Source organism: Rhinatrema bivittatum, chromosome 15 (assembly GCF_901001135.1).
Source record: "Rhinatrema bivittatum chromosome 15, aRhiBiv1.1, whole genome shotgun sequence".
NCBI lineage: Eukaryota > Metazoa > Chordata > Amphibia > Gymnophiona > Rhinatrematidae > Rhinatrema > Rhinatrema bivittatum.
Window position 1 is genome coordinate 74,049,657 of NC_042629.1, and position 18,161 is coordinate 74,067,817.

Sequence of the window (18,161 nt, forward strand, 5' to 3'; positions counted from 1 at the left end):
GACGCTGGCAGAATTGAGCATCCGACTTCCAACCTGCGAGCTGCGGGCTGATTTTTAATTTTTTTTTGGGGGGGGGGGGGGGCCTTCGACTTAATATCGCTATGATATTAAATCAGAGGGTGTACAGAAAAGCAGTTTTTTCTGTACACTTTCCCGGAGCCGGCAGAAATTAACGCCAGCCTTTGGCAGGCGTTAATTTCTGAAAGTAAAATGTACTTTCTGTATCGCGCGGGAATAACTAACAGGGCCATCACTATGCATTTGCATGTTGCGGGCGCTATTAGTTTCGGGGGGGGGGGGGGTGTGTTGGCCACGCGTTTTCCACGCGCTGTTACCAAATGGGGGCTAAAGGTGCGCTCAGCCTGAGCGCACTTTACTGCATCGGCCCGATTGAGACTCCAGAGCTCTGCCTGCCTCTGGGGACCTGCGCGTGGAACAGGGAACGTTTCAGAGAAGGCCACCCTGCAGGTTCTGGATTTCAGTTTTCTACCTAAGAGCCTAAATTTTGTCTTCCAGAACCTCCCTCCCACATTTTCCTAAGTCATCGGTGCCCACATGTACCACGAGAGCCGGCTCCTCCCCAGCACAGTGACTGTCCCTCCCCCACCCCGTGGTGCCCGCAGTCCTCTCTTGCTCCTCTCGTGTTGCTTCTCAGCTGCTGTGAAACAGGAAGAGGCTGCAAGGATGCAGTCAGAAAAAGAGAAAGCAGATTGAGGCTGGCAATAGATAACCAAGGGCAAAGAGAGTGGCTCTTCCTGCGGCAGTGTCAGGTGATTGTCTCCTGCAATTCGGAGTCCTCTTTCATGCAGCAGCAGTGGACAGACTTCCAAGTACCCCCAGGGGTGCTGGTACCCGTGGCTGACAACTAAATTTCTATAGCAACAATCCTGCATTCGTTCATTAGTGAATCCTGTGTTCCCACCATCAGTACAAAGCAGTCCAGCAAGACCCTCAGCATTGCCTTTAGAGCACAACAGCTGGGACACATTGTCCCTTGGAGCTCTGGTTTGTGACTGGGCTGGGATTTTGGAGTCTCTGAAAAGGTGGGGTCCGAATCGACAAGCTTTGCGACCACTGGGTTATGGAAACGGATCTTGACCTGGAGAGAAACAGAGAAACCTTTGCAAGCACTTGAGGATTTCTAATCAAGTTCGTGTTTTCAGCCAGGCAACGAGAACTGCAAATTAATTTCCTTTACTGCTGTGGTTCAGAAACCTTTCAGATGTAACAGAGTAAATGAAAGGCAGATAAAAACCAAAATGGTCCCTCTGCTAAGAGAGTCATCTGAAGAGTCACCCTGACCAAGGCAAAAATACAAATCCACGGTTACTTTTGTGCCATGAAAAGCTGCTTTATTTCAGCATTTTAAATTCTTTATCTCCAATTTAAATTCCCTCAGTAGCAGGAAGAACAGTGAAAACAGTCTAGTTCATGTCTTGGGGACTATTTCCACCGGGTTTCAGCTGTACCTACGAGGGTCTTTCATCAAGAATATAAGCTGGACTCAGTGGCAGCGCAGGCCCATCGACATCCTGGAGACCTCGGTTCGGTTCCTGGGCTGAGTTTTCTGCTCCTCAGGCTGGGGGAGGTGGGGGGAAGGGTCCCCAGCATCCTGAATGGCGATAGCTAGTGGGCAGGCTCTGAGTCCACATTAGTCAGATTCTGCAGGGAGCTGAGGTCTGTGCCCCTGGGCTGAAGGCCGTCATGGCAGGCAGGTACAAAAATAGGGGGGGAAAACCCAGTGTAGCAGTGAATGTGGCCAGAGCCCAATAAAAGCCAGGTCCGCCCAGAAAAAAGCAGGAGCCAAGTCCAGAATCCAGGTTGCCAAGTGTCTCTCTCCGCCCCACATTACCCCACACCATCTCATTCGCTCGTTAAAGCATCCCCATGGGGTGATGTATTTGAAATAATTACGATATTTTCACACTCGGTGGTTTGTTTTTTTAATTGGGTGAAGAAGCTTTCTGACAGGGCGACCTCTTCACCTTTACATTGTGTAAGAAACCCAGTAGATGATGTTTACGGCTGCAAAGGCCGCAGGGAAGACCGCCCGAGCGTAAATGTCTATGGTGTCTGCATCGATGGGCTTGAAGAAGGATTTCACGCTCCCTTTCTTCTTGGGTTTCGGCTCATGCTCCTTGGTTTGTCTGCCCTTTGCTTCCCGGGAGCTGCCGGGGTTCCTGAGCCTTCGCTGGTGCCTGCTGGAAACCGCCAAATCTCGGTTCACCCCAGCAACCGAAAGAGAAAGCAGGACAATGGCAGCTCTCCCATTCTTCATGTTTATCTACAAGTGAGAAAAATAAAACGAAAGCAGCACCAAAACCGAGTGAGTTCGGAACATGTGCTAGCAAAACCGCTATGGTTTTCCTGTGTGTTCCTAGAAACAAAGACCACCGGACATGTTTTAGGCGAGGTCCTTGTAGTGAAGCAATGTGACCCACCTGCGATTGACTCTGCAGAGCTACTCTCCCTTCACCAGGTCAAAGCACAATTCTTACTGACCCAATGAAGGGAATACAGCTCTGGAACACTAGTCACAACTATATTAGGTTAGTCCAGTCAAAAAAAAGGTATCGCCTGCAGCATGTTAGCCAATCTTTAGTCATGTTTCTAGCCACGTGGACTAACATGGCAAAAAAAACACCTGCCCAGGTGAAAAAGACATTTTAAGGTAAAAGTTTCAAAAAAAAAAAAAAAAAAAAGATATAGCCCTGCAATCTTCAAAGTGGCCACAGGATGTCACTGCTGCTTCACAAACAAAAACTTTCTAGTGATAATTTGTATAATAGTTTACCTCCCTCTGCTGGACCCCCCTGATCCACTTCTCTGATAGCAGCCGGGAGGACTGTGGCTTTCTCTGCTGTAACCTTCAAGAGCCATTCAGCATGAATCAGCTTGCACTGTCAAACCTGGTATCTTTTCCATTTCTACACTACTTCACCTAAGGGACCTGTTGGCATTTTGTGTTCTAATATAACTTTGTGCACCTTCTATGTTTGGTCCTACTTCACCTGCCTTTCTTTGTACAGTGCAGTGGACAGTGATGTGTTAGTTGAAGCTTGTGTGTGTGTGTGGAGGGGGGGGGGGGAGCTCCCAGTAGGCCCTGGTTAAATCATTTTAATGGAAACCAGCAAGGAGCCCCAGCAAGTGGAGCCGAACTTGCAAGAACCCCTTGATAAGAAGGTGGCATTGTGCTGATGGCGCTCAAAATAATATTAAAATAGTTAGCAACAACAATAATTGATTTGAGAGAAACCAACTGAATTTTTTTCCTTTTGCATCAAACTTTGGATCTCAACCTTCATGCCCAGGCTGGGAAAGAAGAGTGAAGATATTGCTAGACACTATAACCTCAGCAACGCTTGGGATTTGATGATTCTACTAGCTGGCAACATCTGAAAACTCTCTTTACTAAAGGCACGCAGAGTTACTATGCGCTAAATCCAAACATAAGTTTGAAATTGTGTTTTGTTTCTCATTTTGTGTTCATTTTCATTACCAACCTCTCCGCTCTGTTTGCTGGCCTTCACCTTGGCTTTCTGCTTTCTCAGGTAGTCGGCATTGAAGTGCGCAAAGGCATATTCTACCAGCGCGGCAAAGACAAAGACGTAACAGATCCAGAAGTAAACGTCCAGGGCCTTGATTGCAGAGGCTCGGGGGAGGGAGGAGCGGGCGCTGACCATTAGTGTCGTCATGGTCAGAACTGTTGTGATACCTAGGGGGACACGGCAACATAAGAAATGCCATACAAGGTCTGACCAAAGGTCCATCAAAACCATTATCCTGTCTCTGACAATGGCCAATCCAGGATACAAGCATCCGGTTGGATCCGAAAGAATAGGTTCAATCTTTCTTGCTCAATACCAGGGATAAGCAGTGGCTTTCACAAGTCTACATGATTCATAATAGTTTATGGACATTTCCTCCAAGAACTTATTGAAACTCTTTTTAAACCCAACAACACTAACAGCTTTCACCACATCCTCTGGCAACAAATTCCACAGTTTAACTGTGCGCTCAATGAAAAAATGTGATTGGTTTTAAATATGCTACCTATTAGCTTCATGGTGTATCCTCTAGTCCTAGGGTAAATAACCATTCCATTCCACTCAAGATTTCATTGATCTCTCTCAGCCATCTTTTTGCCAGGCTGAAGAGCCCTAACTTGTTCCATTCCCTTCTCTGTACCTTTTCTAGCTCCACTACATCTTTTTTGAGATGCAGGGACCAGAACTGCACACAATTCTCAAAGTGCGGTCTCACCATAGAGTGATTCATAGGAATTACGACATTCTCTGTTGTATTCTCTATTCCTTTCCTAATGATTCCTAACATTGTATTTGCTTTTTTGCCCATTGTCCTGCACTGGGCCAAGGACTTCAACATATGGTCCACTATGATTCCAAGAAACATCTCTTGTGTTTCTATCTTCAGTAAACAAAAGATTTTCAAAAGTATTATCCATTCACCTCTCCACCTTTCCAGCATATTTATTTATTTATTTATTTAGCATTTTTATATACCGACATTCCAATAACAGAATTACTGATCAACTCGGTTTACATTATAACAGAACAATCACATTTACAAGTAAATGTCTTACAATGAACAGGTTGAAATAACTTGGATAGGTATATATGGGGTTAACCAGTAACAGACATATGGACAATCCCATGATAAAATGAATTTGCTTCTGTATATACAGGTCTTTTTATCAAAAAGATTCAAATTCACTTTATAGGCAAACCCTATCAGAAACATCCAGGTAGCCACCTCTGGGGTAAATGGTGTCACAACACCCTGAGTACTCCCATGTGCCCAGCTTCACACATGGTGGCATTGCCAGGTTTTCTCCATGACTTGTAAGGCAGTTTCCAAAAGGGAGGTAAGAATAGGACAATATTCTTATTACATAGCTAAAGCTGGGTTAAGTGAGGTACTGGAAAGTAAAGTGACTTGCTAAAGGTCATGCAGAGGTCATTCACAAAACCATGACCATGTGAGGCAGTGCCCCTATGTTCCCCTATTTACCTGTGTAGGACCAGGCTAGATGCCTGGTCCACCCTGAATTCCTTAAGGAGAGTATGCTCTATGGGTGGGATCCTGTAGGCAAGTGGGGCTCAGAGGGCTTAACCAGAGACTGGGGAATAAGAGCTGGGATCCAGATGGGGATAACCAGACCAGGCCCAGGTCTCCAGGAGGAAGGCAGCTCCTGTACAATAATGCTGTCCACACTGAGCTGAAACAAAGCTGAACTGTGAGTAATTAAGTACACTGTTCTGAAGGGAAGATAGTCTACTGTTGTGTATTGTGAAGTGATAATAAAGATAAATGTTTTAAGAAAGGCTGGGGTCAGACTAGTTTGTGTCCAGGCCTGTGGGAATCACCGCTCGTTCCCATAGACCAGAACATGGATTTCTAATTAAAATCCAGTCACATGCTTTGATTAACTATTCTATTCTTCTTCCAGGGATAATATTGTGTTTTGTTATAAATTATCACTCCTTGCAATCTTGTCTGATATTTTTTTGAAGGGAAGGGAAGATATTTTGTAAACTAAAAGACTGAAAGTCATAATGTTGCATTTAACTGCAGATAGCCTCAAAATTCTTACAAAGAGCTAATCTGATGTTACCTAGTGACACTCTGGCAGGCACAGCTGATTGGCTGATCCAGAAGGAGACCCAGGACATAGCCACCAAGAGGACAGAAGGCATGTAAGACTGAATGATGTACACCCCTCGATTCCTCCTCAGGTAGAAGCGAAGGCTGAGTCTGGGGAACTGCCCTGCTGGAGGCAAAGAAAGAGGCTAAAGAAGGTACATTTGGAGACAGGATTCCCTGCCCACCTTATGCGTCTGGAATGAAGGCATTGTGGGGCACAAATTACCAGACTTGAAGTTCATCATTTCCATGGTGAATCTATAATTAGTTATGGTGAACTGAGGCAGCTCCAGTTTATCCAGCCCGTGAATTTGGTGTTGACTCTCAGACCAATGGTACAAGACATCCTCAGATGAGTAGCCATCTGCCAAAGGAAAACAGACAGAGGGGATAAAGTTAGGAGAGAGAAAGATGGACTAGTGTAGTTGAAAAAGATCCAACAATCAGATGATAACGTATTCATTCACAATCATCTCCTGTTTTTCTATCTTCAGTAGAAGAAAAAAAAGTTCTCAAAAATATTTTCCATTCATCTTTTCACTGGCTCTTTATATGCAACAGGAAATTTTTCAGGCTAATCTGGAGTGAAAGTAGTGCTAAAAAAAATTAAATTCCTCTTGCATTCACTGGTTTGCTCCACAGGGCTGGATAGGATCATTTTTGAATGAAACACTGTAATAGGTGGGGACCTAGAGGGAGAGGGAACACTGCAGATCATCGGTTACAGTTGACCAAGAATCCCTTCTCCCCTTCATGGATAACTTCCCGTTGTACTCAGAATGGAGACTTCTTGGCTGGTACTCACAGCTCTCCAGGTCCAGCATGCATTCCTGCTCGTCCATGGGGTACTTGGAAAGGTCCATGTCACAGGCCACTGTTGAGGTTATCCTGCCAAGAGAATGAAGCAAAGTTGGCTAGAGGTATTTTGGCTGGTGTTTAAAACAGATCAGACAGGGTCTAGAATTTCTCTTCAGCAGTATCTTCGCACAAAGCTTCTTAAATCTGACTTGTTGCAGGTAAACCACTGCTCGTGTCTTTGTCGCTCAGAAATCCAGAGAGAAGGAAAGTCATGCGGAGCCAAACTGAGAAACTGCCACAGTCATGACAGCACAATCAGTGCTATGGGCTATAGCCAGTCAGGGAAGACCTTTGTCCAGGGAGAAGTCAGGACTCAGCATTTCTACCAGGACCTCAATCCCTATAGTATCACACATTAGATTTGTAAAATGCTACAAGGCATTAACTGCTCTGTTTCTGGCTGCTGAAATATCTGAAGGTTTTCATTCTTGCCCTAAAGTGTGGAATACTCCAGGAATACAGGAAATAATAGATGTGAGAATAAGGCTGACAGCTAATAGATGGGAATTTTTTTAAGGCATCAAATATCCATGGAAGAAGCATAGGGTGTGATTTACCTGATACTGTATAAGATGACCCCATCAGGCTGCAGACGGATGAGTTTGTTTTCCACGGTAACATCATGGAACCAAGCAGACTTGGCGTTCACAATAAACGTGTCGGGCAGCCAGAGCTTGTCCACAAATCGACTGTCCAAGCCAAGAGTCTTGTTGGTGTGGTTGTAAGACAGGCGTTCATCCCGCCAGCTCTGGCGCAAGAATACTGTCATGGTATACTCCTGAAACAAGGTCCAGTGAAGCAGACTAACACTGGGTGTCCACCATCTGCCTGATTAACTCCAATTTTGCTGCTCTGACTGGTGAGGGCGCCATGCAAAAAACGCCTTGTATAAACAGTGGAACAGCTTTATCCTTGGCTAGTCACTGACCTTCAGAATAACTGTGTATCCGCCAACTAAGCCCATGTCACTCCCACTGCCTGATGCACTATTAGCCCTTGAAGTTATATATGATGACAAAAATATAAACTCTATCACAATGGTTCCCAACCCTGACCTGGGGACCCCCCAGCCAGTCGGGTTTTCAGGATATCCACAATGAATATGCATGAGAGAAAATGTACATGCTATGGAGGCAATGCATGCACATTTTCTCTCATGCATATTCATTGTGGATATCCTGAAAACCCGACTGGCTGAGGGGTCCCCAGGGCAGGGTTGGAAACCACTGCTCTATCAAATCAATATCACTATTTTGTATTCCTATTTATCCCAAGCAAGGGCAATATAAACTGCAGCAAGCTTTTTTTTTTTTATTACTGAAGGATGTAAAGCATGAATACAAAATGGACAACTGAAGAGTTTATCTTCATCAGAGCCCTATGTCTTACCAATAAGTGTAAGGATGAATACAGCATGGACGGCTGAACAAAAGACGTGCTGCGTTTGTTTATTCCAAAACAGGAAAGTATGAAAAATGTCTGAAATTAAAACAGACAAGTAGAACTAACAACAAGATGGAAGAAAGATAGGGTGAGGCCTGACTCCAGATAGATGGATACTTGACAAGTCTTACCATTGCCAGGGAATGTGACTTGGTCATGGAGGGAGTGTCTTATTTATACAGTTTCTTGCTCGGTTGTGACCCTGGGACCTACCTTACCAGATGGATGCTTCAGAATCCATCAGAAAACATCAGCCATGCTGTACTGTAAAATACCATTTTGTTCTTCACTGTGCCTTACTATGAAATTTCCATTTGCAATGGTGCATGCAGCTGCTCTTTTAGTTACTGCCCCCTGACATTTGATGTACAATTGCTTGCATTTTGGTTTTAACTTTGATGTTGTAATCCGCTTTGAACAATTGTTTTGGAAAGAATACAGAATAGTAAGTTCTTGTAAGTAAATACATAAATGTAGGTATTTTCAAAGCAGCCCTCTAACCTTGGGTGTTGTTATATGAAACGTTTAGCACCTTACCATGTTCACCTCGGAGATATGGTCAATGCTGGCCACTTCTATTGCCAGGGCGACATTCACTGGAGGTCCTGGGAAAAGGAGACATTCAACTGTCAGAAACACGATTGCAGCAGAGGCAGGAGCGCATAGTGATGCAAGGGTACTGGACAGTAGCCTTGATGTCCCTAAGACGAGCAGGTCTGAATTTCCCTACATGAAGTGGGATAATACCAGGACTGGCTCAGCCTGTCTCTGATGATCCCCCTCAGGTGACGCTAGAGTTACATTCTTAGCCTTTCTGCCAATATTCCATGTAATGAGTGACCAAGATTTTTTAAGCAAATTCTTAACATATCTTTATCATGTCTGAATCTATTTGCCCTAAATAAAGATGCCAATCCATATGCACATCACACAAAATACAGGTTTGTAAAGCATGAGCCAATATGCTTTATACATAGATTTCTGTAGGAGATAAGTCAATAGAAAGATGTGCTTTCTAATTCTATATAGCAAAGAGGGATATTGTTACATGTGGATGCATCCAAGTTTTGATGAGCAAAAGTGTCCCTGAGATAATTTAGGCCAACAGGTCTGCTAGGAATGGGAACAAATCATCCCTTCCATCCAACAGGTAATGTCAAGTAGCAAGAGATTCCTTCCAATAGAGCAGCTCTTCTAGGTCAAACTCATTGGCTAGACCTCTGGTCTTCTTTCAGCCTAACCATCTACACAGATAACTATGTAACTATGGCCATGTCAGAGATTTAAATGCGCACAAACCAACGTATGTCTCTGCTAAGGTACCTCCAATTCCAGGTCGAAAATTTCTGGCATATCCCTTCATCAGGTCATCCAAGTTGGGCAACCAGGAGATTTCAATGTTGGTGCCTACATAATCCCCAATGTCATTCATACCTCTGAGGATCAAAAAGATTATGGAAAACTTTAGTCTCTCGCATGACCAATGTACTAAAAAGTTTTTCCCAGGTTGTATCTATGGGAAAATGCTTATTACATCAGATTCTAAGTCTGTTGATTATTTGTATCTTGGCAATTCTTAACGAATATGGTCTTCCCAAATTCTTAAAACCAAGGCCCATTCTCCATCCCTACCCTACTTCAGATATTTTCTAACAAACACAAAATTGGTGGAAGCCCTTACTAACGAGACTGAACGGGTCATCCAGAAGGACTGTTAAATCATCGTTGCACTTGTAGTAAATCCACTGCCCATTTTGGTTCTGCAACTGTTTCCTATTTAGTCATTGATTGTCTACTAATTTTATCTGCAAAGGGAGAGAGCTGGGCGTATGGTAGAGGGCGGGGCCAGCAAGGAACACATGGGGATTTCAGTTTGCACATGTGAAGTAGGCGCAAAGTTGGTGGGTACCGAAGAACCCGCAGCATCGCCACCCCCACCTCCCAAATCTTCAAAAGGAAACTCCTTGGGGAGATTCCCTTTGAAAATTGGCTTGCAGGCCTGCAAGCTCCACATGAAATGTAGCAATCACCCCCTTAATGTTGCCCACAAAGACTTCTAACATGAAGATGGGAAGGAGTGGCCTGAGAGAGGGAGTGGCCAGCTGGTTCCAATAAGCTGGGAACCAGGAGACCAGGGTTCAAATCCCAGTCCCTCCCCTGTTTTTATGGGCAAATCACTTAATTTCTCACTGACATTGCTCTTTGAGGAGAGGACTTACTGTACCTGTATGCAACATAGTGCTGTATACCAAGCGCTTTGCAATATGTAGGTACTGAACTAGTGAGATGCAGTGACTGATGCACAGAGCAGAGCTAACACAGTAAATGGCAGCAGACAAAGACCACTTGGCTCATCCAGCTGTTTTATTCTCCACGTCTTCCCACCTTTGGGGGGGGGGGAGCATATAATTTCCAATATTTCTACTGACCCCAGCTCCCTCCCCCCATGTCTTAGTCCTGTTCCTGCCCCTGCCCTCTCTATCAAACTCAAACATCCAAGCGAAGGGAGAAACCGCTTCATGAATCTGACACAGGACTACGGAAACGGCCTCACATCCTTTCCTGCTGGACACAAGGTAACAGAGCTTGCGTAAGTACATGGACGACAGGCCTTAACCAAGCAGGCTCAATAATGTTTTATTACAATCTGCGTTCTGTGTTTGCACAGAGTAACAGGATAGGAAAATGAAGTGAAAACGACCTGGAAACTCTTCAATATTGACCCATAGGAAAAAAAGAGCTCCAGGCAGATCCAGAGCCAGGTGGACCGGTGGGGCCAGAACAAGCAGAGTGCCTAATCCAGGAAGAAGAAAAAGAGCCTCTTCTCAAAAAACATTTTTGTGTCTGGATCGTGCTGCGCGCATTTTGCTTAGGCGTAACACGAATAAACTCACCGTGTGACCTATAAATTATGCTGCGAGTGTTACCAGCTCTAGCGCTGCGGCTTTCGTGAGCTTAAGAGGAAGGGGCCCCCCTCCCCTCCAGTGCAGCAGAAATCCAGTTCAGTGATGATGAAAGACTGTGAACGCGTCTTCTGTCTCAGGGTGGCAGATGAGCATCTTTGGATTTTCAGGAGACACCATCTTGAATATTCTTTTGTCTGTAGGACACCTGAGGAGCACCACAACCCCCCCAGGCGGACTCGCTCACATTTGCACCAGACGTTTGTCGAACAGTTATTGGCAACAGCCGCGTTCTGCTGAAAGTCTGGGTCCCACTCCTAAGAGCTCCTGTGACCCGAACGCCTCACTCATGATGAGAAGATCTTGATACAGGAGCCCAGGAGACCACTGGGCCTAGGACATATGTAGTGACCCTGGGATTTTTTTTTTAAATCACCTTCCTGCAAGCTGGGAAGACCTCCTATTACTGAACACTGCTAGTGGCTGAAGTTGAAGCAAGCAATTACTTTCCCAGGAATTGTTAAAAAGGAAATACCCCAGAGCACAAATCAGACCTATAAGGCTGGACTGGCCTATAGGGCTCCATATTGGGCCAGTTCTGGATTCACGCCATTGCATGCAGCGTTCTTGTACTTCTGATTTTCCTTTTTGCATTCCATAAGAAAAGTATTTACCAGTGGGGGAGGGACTGTGTGCCCTTGGCAGCCCCCGCCACATTCATTTAATGGTTCTAAAATAAATCCATAAAAAAGTAAGAAGACATATGCCTGCGTGCAATGGGGAACTCCCAACACCGGATAAATCTGGAGCCACTCGGCAACCCTATAGGCTTTCAACAGGTGACCTGTGTTATAACATCAATCATATCCATCCCATTTCATCCTCCTGCTCTCCAGCCCAGGTTTCACCTCTCCCTAGAAGCAGATTCACGGGCTCCTTCCCAAAGCTCTTATGCTCACATAGGGCTTGATTTTCAAAAGCATTTATGTGCTTAAAAATGGATTTTACCCATGCAAGTGGGCGTTTGAAAATTGCTCCATTTATGCGCGTAACTCCTTTGAAAATTCACCTCTTAATTTGCTCTTCTTTCCTTTGCTCTCTCATCAGCCTCTTCATCTAGTGTTTGACTCTCTGATCTTTTATTTCCCCTCCCTCTTCTCTGCCGCTCATCTTTGAAGCAAACTCCTGCTCTCCAGTCACTCAAAAGGATGCCTAAATCATGCCTGCTCCCCTGCCAAACTGCGTGCAGTGACCCCTCCTTACCTCTTCCTGATTTCCCTAGGACCTTCCACCACCCTCCCCCCCCCCCTCCCTTGTTTGTGCCTTCTCCATCCTTCACGGAGGTGATTGATTTTTTTAACAAATTATTTCTTTGTTAGCTGTTGCATTTATGTTTTAAACTGTACTTCATGTTAAGCTATTTGCAACAAAATTGAATTAATAAATATAATTAATCAATAAAATGTTGTTTTTTTCAAGTTCTGTGGAGAAAAGTGCAATAGAACCAAAATGAACAGCGTGAGAGGAATCGGGAAGCTGTAGCTGCTCTCAAGGGCCATCATCTAAGAGGAGTCCCCACCAACAAAAGTCATGGGAGATGGAAATCTTGCAGGGAGCAGCAGATGAGACTGCGCAGGACAGCGGCTGAGAACTGTCCCCTCCAGAGGGTAAAAGAGCGCGCAAGCCATCGCGGCCTGCGCACTTACAGCTGGCCTTTATGCCACGGGAGCAAACGTCCATCGGGATCTTTCACTGCATCTGTGCTGCTTCCCCTCCGACTGCCCGCCTACCTTGTAGGCAATTTTCAGAGGCAAACTATCTGGGTTGTTGCCTTTGGAAATGTGGCTACGAGATCTGCGGGTGCAAAAGGTGCCATGTGCGTTGGTTTTATGATTGCTTCGCTGTGCCCTGTGGATGCCGTCCTGTTATCCACCTGGAACTGGAGATAGCGTGGGATAAAAAACATTTTAAATAAATAAAGGGCAATGCATTGCTTTGGGCTAGAAGAGTTATTTCTTTCTCTAGAGCAAGAGAGAAATTCACAGGCCTTAGGATTAGATCGCAGAGAGGAGTCCAGGGAAGGACGTGGAGGCCCCGCATTTGTGTGTGGGGGGGGGGGGGGGGAGTTCCAGGAACTCCCAGTTCAGCTTCCAGTGGGGATGGCACAAAACCGGATCTCCGATTCGGATGCTAGAATTTTGGAAAGAACGTGTGCGTTCGGTAGGGGAGCGAGAGGTACCGCAGGTTAATCCTGTGTTTGCTAAACCGAGCTATCATGTGTACATGCTTTCCTGATGTCAAATCCCCCCCATCTGTGATGAGCAGAAAATTACTTTTCCATGGATGGCTTCCTTCAATTCAATCTGTAACACTGAGACACGCTCTAATTATTCCGAGGTTTATTGCTAATGGTTCCTTAGCTGTGTTTTCTTGTTCTTGCTTGGCGTGTTGTGATGGCTTTGTTCAGCCTTCTTGTATGGTAACTGAAGATGGTCTCAGCCTTCTGTTCGCTTGATTTTTTCTTTCTCATATGATAGAAAAGAAGGGCTGAAGTTTCATTGAAATTTCTATTTTTGTGGGGTTTTTGTTTCATTTCATTTCTGTCATGCTAAATTGATAGAAACAGAATGACGATTTGTTGGGTGAATTTTTTTTTGTGTCGTTTCAGATACGAAATGACACAGAACCAGGGCCGCCATCAGGAATTTTGAGGCCCCATACAGCCAAAATGTCTGGGCCAGTAATAAATAGATAATGCACCAGCTCCCCCCAGTAATAAATAGATAATGCACCAGACGTCCCCCCAGTAATAAATAGATAATGCACCAGACGTCCCCCCAGTAATAAATAGATAATGCACCGGCAAAACAAACTTGTTACTTACCCTTTGCGCTCCGGGGACTCCGCGGCTCCTCGGCCTCCAGCTAGCAAGCAGACAGCGACGGCCCACGCGCTTTGCCGGCGCATACTGTCTGACGCGGCGGTGACGTCACAGCCGCGTCAGACAGTGAACGCTGGCAGGACAGAGCTCGCGGACGAGTCTCTGTCTGCGGTGCTCTGTAAATCAATGCTATGTGTGTCTAAAAGACACGCATAGCATTGATTCTTTCCCTTCTCTGGGGCCCGCACCCAGGGCCGGCTCCAGGTTTCAGTAGGCTCCTGGGCGACAGACTGTCGGAGAGAGCCTCAGTGGGCCTCTTTGCCATGAACTAATACATTCCCCAAGCGCACCTGCCGCCTGGCGGCTGCGGCGGGCCCCCATATGTGGCAGTAGATCCTGGGGCCCCATACTGCAGGCCCAAGAATACTGCCCTGATGGCGGCCCTGCACAGAACAGCAACGATCTGTTATTTCCCTGTCATTTTAAAACGACAGCGCATATCTACAAGGTTTCTCCATTATGGGACTGATTTATAAAAGTTTTTCCGTAGATAGAAAACCAGTCTTAATAATAAAAATAATCACAGTAATAACATTTACATGTCCAGTTTTGCTCCGTGCATTTGTGCAGCAGTCAGATTGAGGACTCGCTCCTTGTACTGTAACTGGAATGTACCAAATTACAATATGAGCAACCTTCCCTTTTGAACATTTTCCTGGGAAAAAGCATCCAGGGACATTTGTACCTGCATTTTCTCCAGGGACTTTCCCCATGGAAAACTATTCACATAGTTTTGGAAATACAAAAACTGCATGGATTATTGCCTCCCTCATCCTAATCTGGCTCCTGGGAATGCCTAAACACAACGTGGGTTATAGTAAGTGCACAGTGGAGCAACATATCTACTTTTAACATAAGAAGTTGCCATACTGGGTCAGACCAAGGGTCCATCAAGCCCAGCATCCTGTCTCCAACAGTGGCCAATCCAGGCCATAAGAACCTGGCAAGTACCCAAAAACTAAGTCTATTCCATGTTACTGATGCAATTAATAGCAGTGGCTATTTTCTAAGTAAACTTGATTAATAGCAGTTAATGGACTTCTCCTCCAAGAACTTATCCAATCCTTTTTTTGAACCCAGCTACACTAACTGCACTAACCACATGCCCTGGCAACAAATTCCAGAGATTTATTGTGCTTTGAGTGAAAAAGAATTTTCTCTGATTAGTCTTAAATGTGCTACTTGCTAACTTCATGGAATGCCCCCTATTCCTTCTATTATTTGAAAGAGTAAATAACCGAGTCACATCTACTCGTTCAAGACCTCTCATGATTTTAAACACCTCTATCATATCCCCCCCTCAGCCGTCTCTTCTCCAAGCTGAAAAGTCCTAACCTCTTCAGCCTTTCCTCATAGGGGAGCTGTTCCATTCCCCTTTATCATTTTGGTCGCCCTTCTCTGTATCTTCTCCATCGCAACTATATCTTTTTTGAGATGAGGGGACCAGAGGGTGGGCAATGTTTCAAAATGTTTTTAATTGGCTAAATGTATCTACTGCGGTAACCCACAGTATGTAAAGATGTAGTTGAGGGACTGCCTATAGGGCTAGGAGTCTATATTTCTTTCAGCAGTTTTTGCCGACCATCCAAGCACCTAAGGAGATTAAACCGAGTTCCACTCGCCGTGTGGCTTTTCATTATTTTGGGCCTAAACTGGAATACTATGCTAGTAGGCCACAGGATAGAGGCCAGTTACATTTGGTTCAGGAAGATTGTGAAGGGTCGACTTTTTCAGCAGCTATTGGGGTTCTGTCAGGGATCCAGTGGGAATGGTGGGGTTACGTGTGATGCTGTATTTTACTGTGGCATGTGATTCATATTTACAGTTTATTCCACCTCACTTTTGATGTTTTGTGATGAGAAGCGTGTAATCACAATTTTATAAATACATTTTAATAAGTAAATGCATTGCTGGCGAAGACTGGCCTCCTGATAGCTGGTTTTGGAGGGGGCTGCAGTTTGTGGTCCCTGGCTGGGGACTTTCACCACAATGGCGGGGCCGAGCTGGGGGTGTGTGTGTGCGCGGGGTATTTTAAAATAGGAAAGCACCCCCCTCCCTAGGGCAATGGGGAATGGATCCCAACAGAGGTCAGTTCTGGTTGAGCAGGAAGCCCCAAAGGAGAAGGAGGAAACTACCAAGGCCAAAACAAACCATATTTATTGTGAGATTTTTATCCAACTGCAAATATATAAAGGACTGGCAGTTGCAACAATTAAACAGATAAAAAGAGGCAAAGGTAGAATAAAGAAAGAAAAGAAAAGCCAGAGACATAAAAAGAGTGAACAGAACATGGCAGCAAGAGAGAGAGAGTGAATATTTAAGAGTATAATTAAGTTGGGAGAGATGGAGTATTACGAAAATGAGAAAATAATTAAATGCCATTAGTCTGAACAACTGGCAATTCTCTGTAGACCCCCCTTATTTTCCTGCTGATCATCCCTAGCAGTGTGAAGAAAGCATTTCTTGAATAATATCTTAATAAACAGTATTATTCTGGGAGCAGAAAGCAGGTTTTTGTTACTGACACCTCACAGTTAATTTACAGAAGCTTTACCCTTACAAATCAATGGGAAGGACAAGGAAATAGATAATGAATGATTTTGGGTATCCTGGACCCCACATAGAATGGCTGGCAGCTGCAATAAGCCGGTAATAAGAAATGTACATGAATAAATAAGTAGAATTCGGTTTGCATTTGGGTAAAATGCATCCGCAGTCCATATTCCTAAAGATGATCCCCCCCCCCCCCCCATGCATGCAGATGGATAAAAGTGCTTGTCTGAATAAGGCCCAGCCTCTTCACTTCAGAACGGTGATAGTGCTGCAACCTGCAGCACTACCTCTGCCCTGAAATTCTGCATTTTACTTTCCTCTCCAAAAGATCCAGGGTCTGCTCCCTCTAAAAGTGTGACTTCCTTCAGATCTCCCTCCAGGGGCTCTAAGGGGGAATCAGCCAAAACGCCTCAGTCTTTTTAGAATTATATTGAGAAGGTTTGGACACAAATTCCTTTGCCCCTTAATGTTGTCAAACTCTTCCATTTCATCCAGAAGCGACTGCAGAGAAAAGCAGCCCAGACAGTGAGGAGGCAAACTCCAGGCAGCTGCAAACAGTTCTCCTGCTCCTATGACATTTGTAGAGTTGCACCTTACAGCACTGCAAATAAAAGTCAGCAAAAGACCCCCCAACCCATCTTTGAGGGCTCCACTCCCTTCGTCAGGTCCCGGAGGTACCTGCTCTCCTTCTGCCTGACCTTCATTTCATGGCAAGCGCATTACTGCATCTGCCGGCAGAAAGTGGTTTCTCTTACCAATCTTTCCTCCCGAATCTGCCCCCTTCTTCCTGGGAGGACAGGAAAGTGCTTCCCCTTTAATCCGCGCGCTTTGCAGCCAAGGCAAGGCGAGGGAAAGCTTGGGCGCCCATCTGCGGAGCCGCTTACCTGCTGCCCAGGCACAGGACGAGGAGCGCGGGGAAGAGCCAGGGCAGGGGGCGCCTCATGCTGCCCGGATGCCTTCAGCCGCGGGGCTCCTGCCCGGCGCCCATCCCTGCCCCGCTGCTCTGGGTCCGCGCTCCTCCGCTGCAGATCCGGGACTGGAGCCGCCCCTCCTGCCTCGCCCCCGCTCCGTGTGTGTGAGAGGCGGAGTCCGGGGGCAGTGCTGGGGACGTTACCTCTGCCCCTCTCACAAGGTCAGAAGCTCTTTTAGGTGCCCCGGGATGTTTTAATGAGGCTTCTCTTCCTCTGTCCGGGATCCATTCCTTCTCCCCGGGACCACCGGGGAGGCAGAGACCTGGGAAAGAGCACAGGGGACGCCTGGAGACAAACCCAAGGCAATTCCTCTGCAGTCCCTGTACAGTCGTCGGGCACTGGGGAAGCTTTTTAGAAGAGCAGCCCCCCCCCCCCCAGGCCCTTCCAGCTCCTGCTCCTGGCCACAATGCAGGTAGGAAGCATTTCTGTGGGGATCTGGCGCCCCCAGCCTTCATTCCCACCTACCTGGGGAATTTTCCGCTATTTTATACCCCCCCCCCCTCCCAACTCGCTTAGCCCAGTGGCTGCAGTGGGGGTCCCCAGCCAGAGCCCAGGCACCAGGGGCCCCCCTGGAACCCCGGAAAAATCCCCCCCCCCCCAAGGGCTGTGAGTGCTATCTCTGCAGCATCCCTAGCAGAAGACCTGAGCTGGGAAACAAAAACCAGGTCCTCCGTATGTAGTATGTAGTATGTAGTATGTAGTATTGCTAATGAGCCACCGAGTCTGCCCACAAAGCAGCTTCTAAAGAGCTTTTTAATAGGCACATGAGGTGGGGGTGTGAACTGGGGGTGAGACAGGCTCATGCCTTGACTGAATTGGTCAGTGGCT

At 46.0% G+C, this 18,161-nt stretch overlaps 1 protein-coding gene across 4 annotated transcripts; it reads right to left on the reverse strand.

The window, feature by feature from the left end:
* Positions 1–319: 319 nt before the first annotated feature.
* GABRD (gamma-aminobutyric acid type A receptor delta subunit) lies at positions 320–17,469 on the reverse strand. Of its 4 annotated transcripts, none has more exons than XM_029578866.1 (9): positions 17,247–17,466; positions 9,289–9,401; positions 8,503–8,570; positions 7,080–7,300; positions 6,470–6,552; positions 5,891–6,028; positions 5,636–5,788; positions 3,504–3,715; positions 320–2,284 (listed from the first exon to the last, which is right to left on the reverse strand). In XM_029578866.1, exons 1-9 carry the CDS (start codon positions 17,303–17,305, stop codon positions 1,988–1,990), a joined length of 1,344 nt encoding a protein of 447 aa, XP_029434726.1. In that variant the 5' UTR covers positions 17,306–17,466; the 3' UTR covers positions 320–1,987. The 4 variants fall into 4 exon arrangements, with proteins under 4 accessions (XP_029434726.1, XP_029434725.1, XP_029434727.1 ...); XM_029578865.1 differs by having other exon boundaries at positions 5,636–5,791; positions 17,247–17,465; XM_029578867.1 differs by having other exon boundaries at positions 5,636–5,791; positions 17,118–17,254.
* Positions 17,470–18,161: the final 692 nt, after the last annotated feature.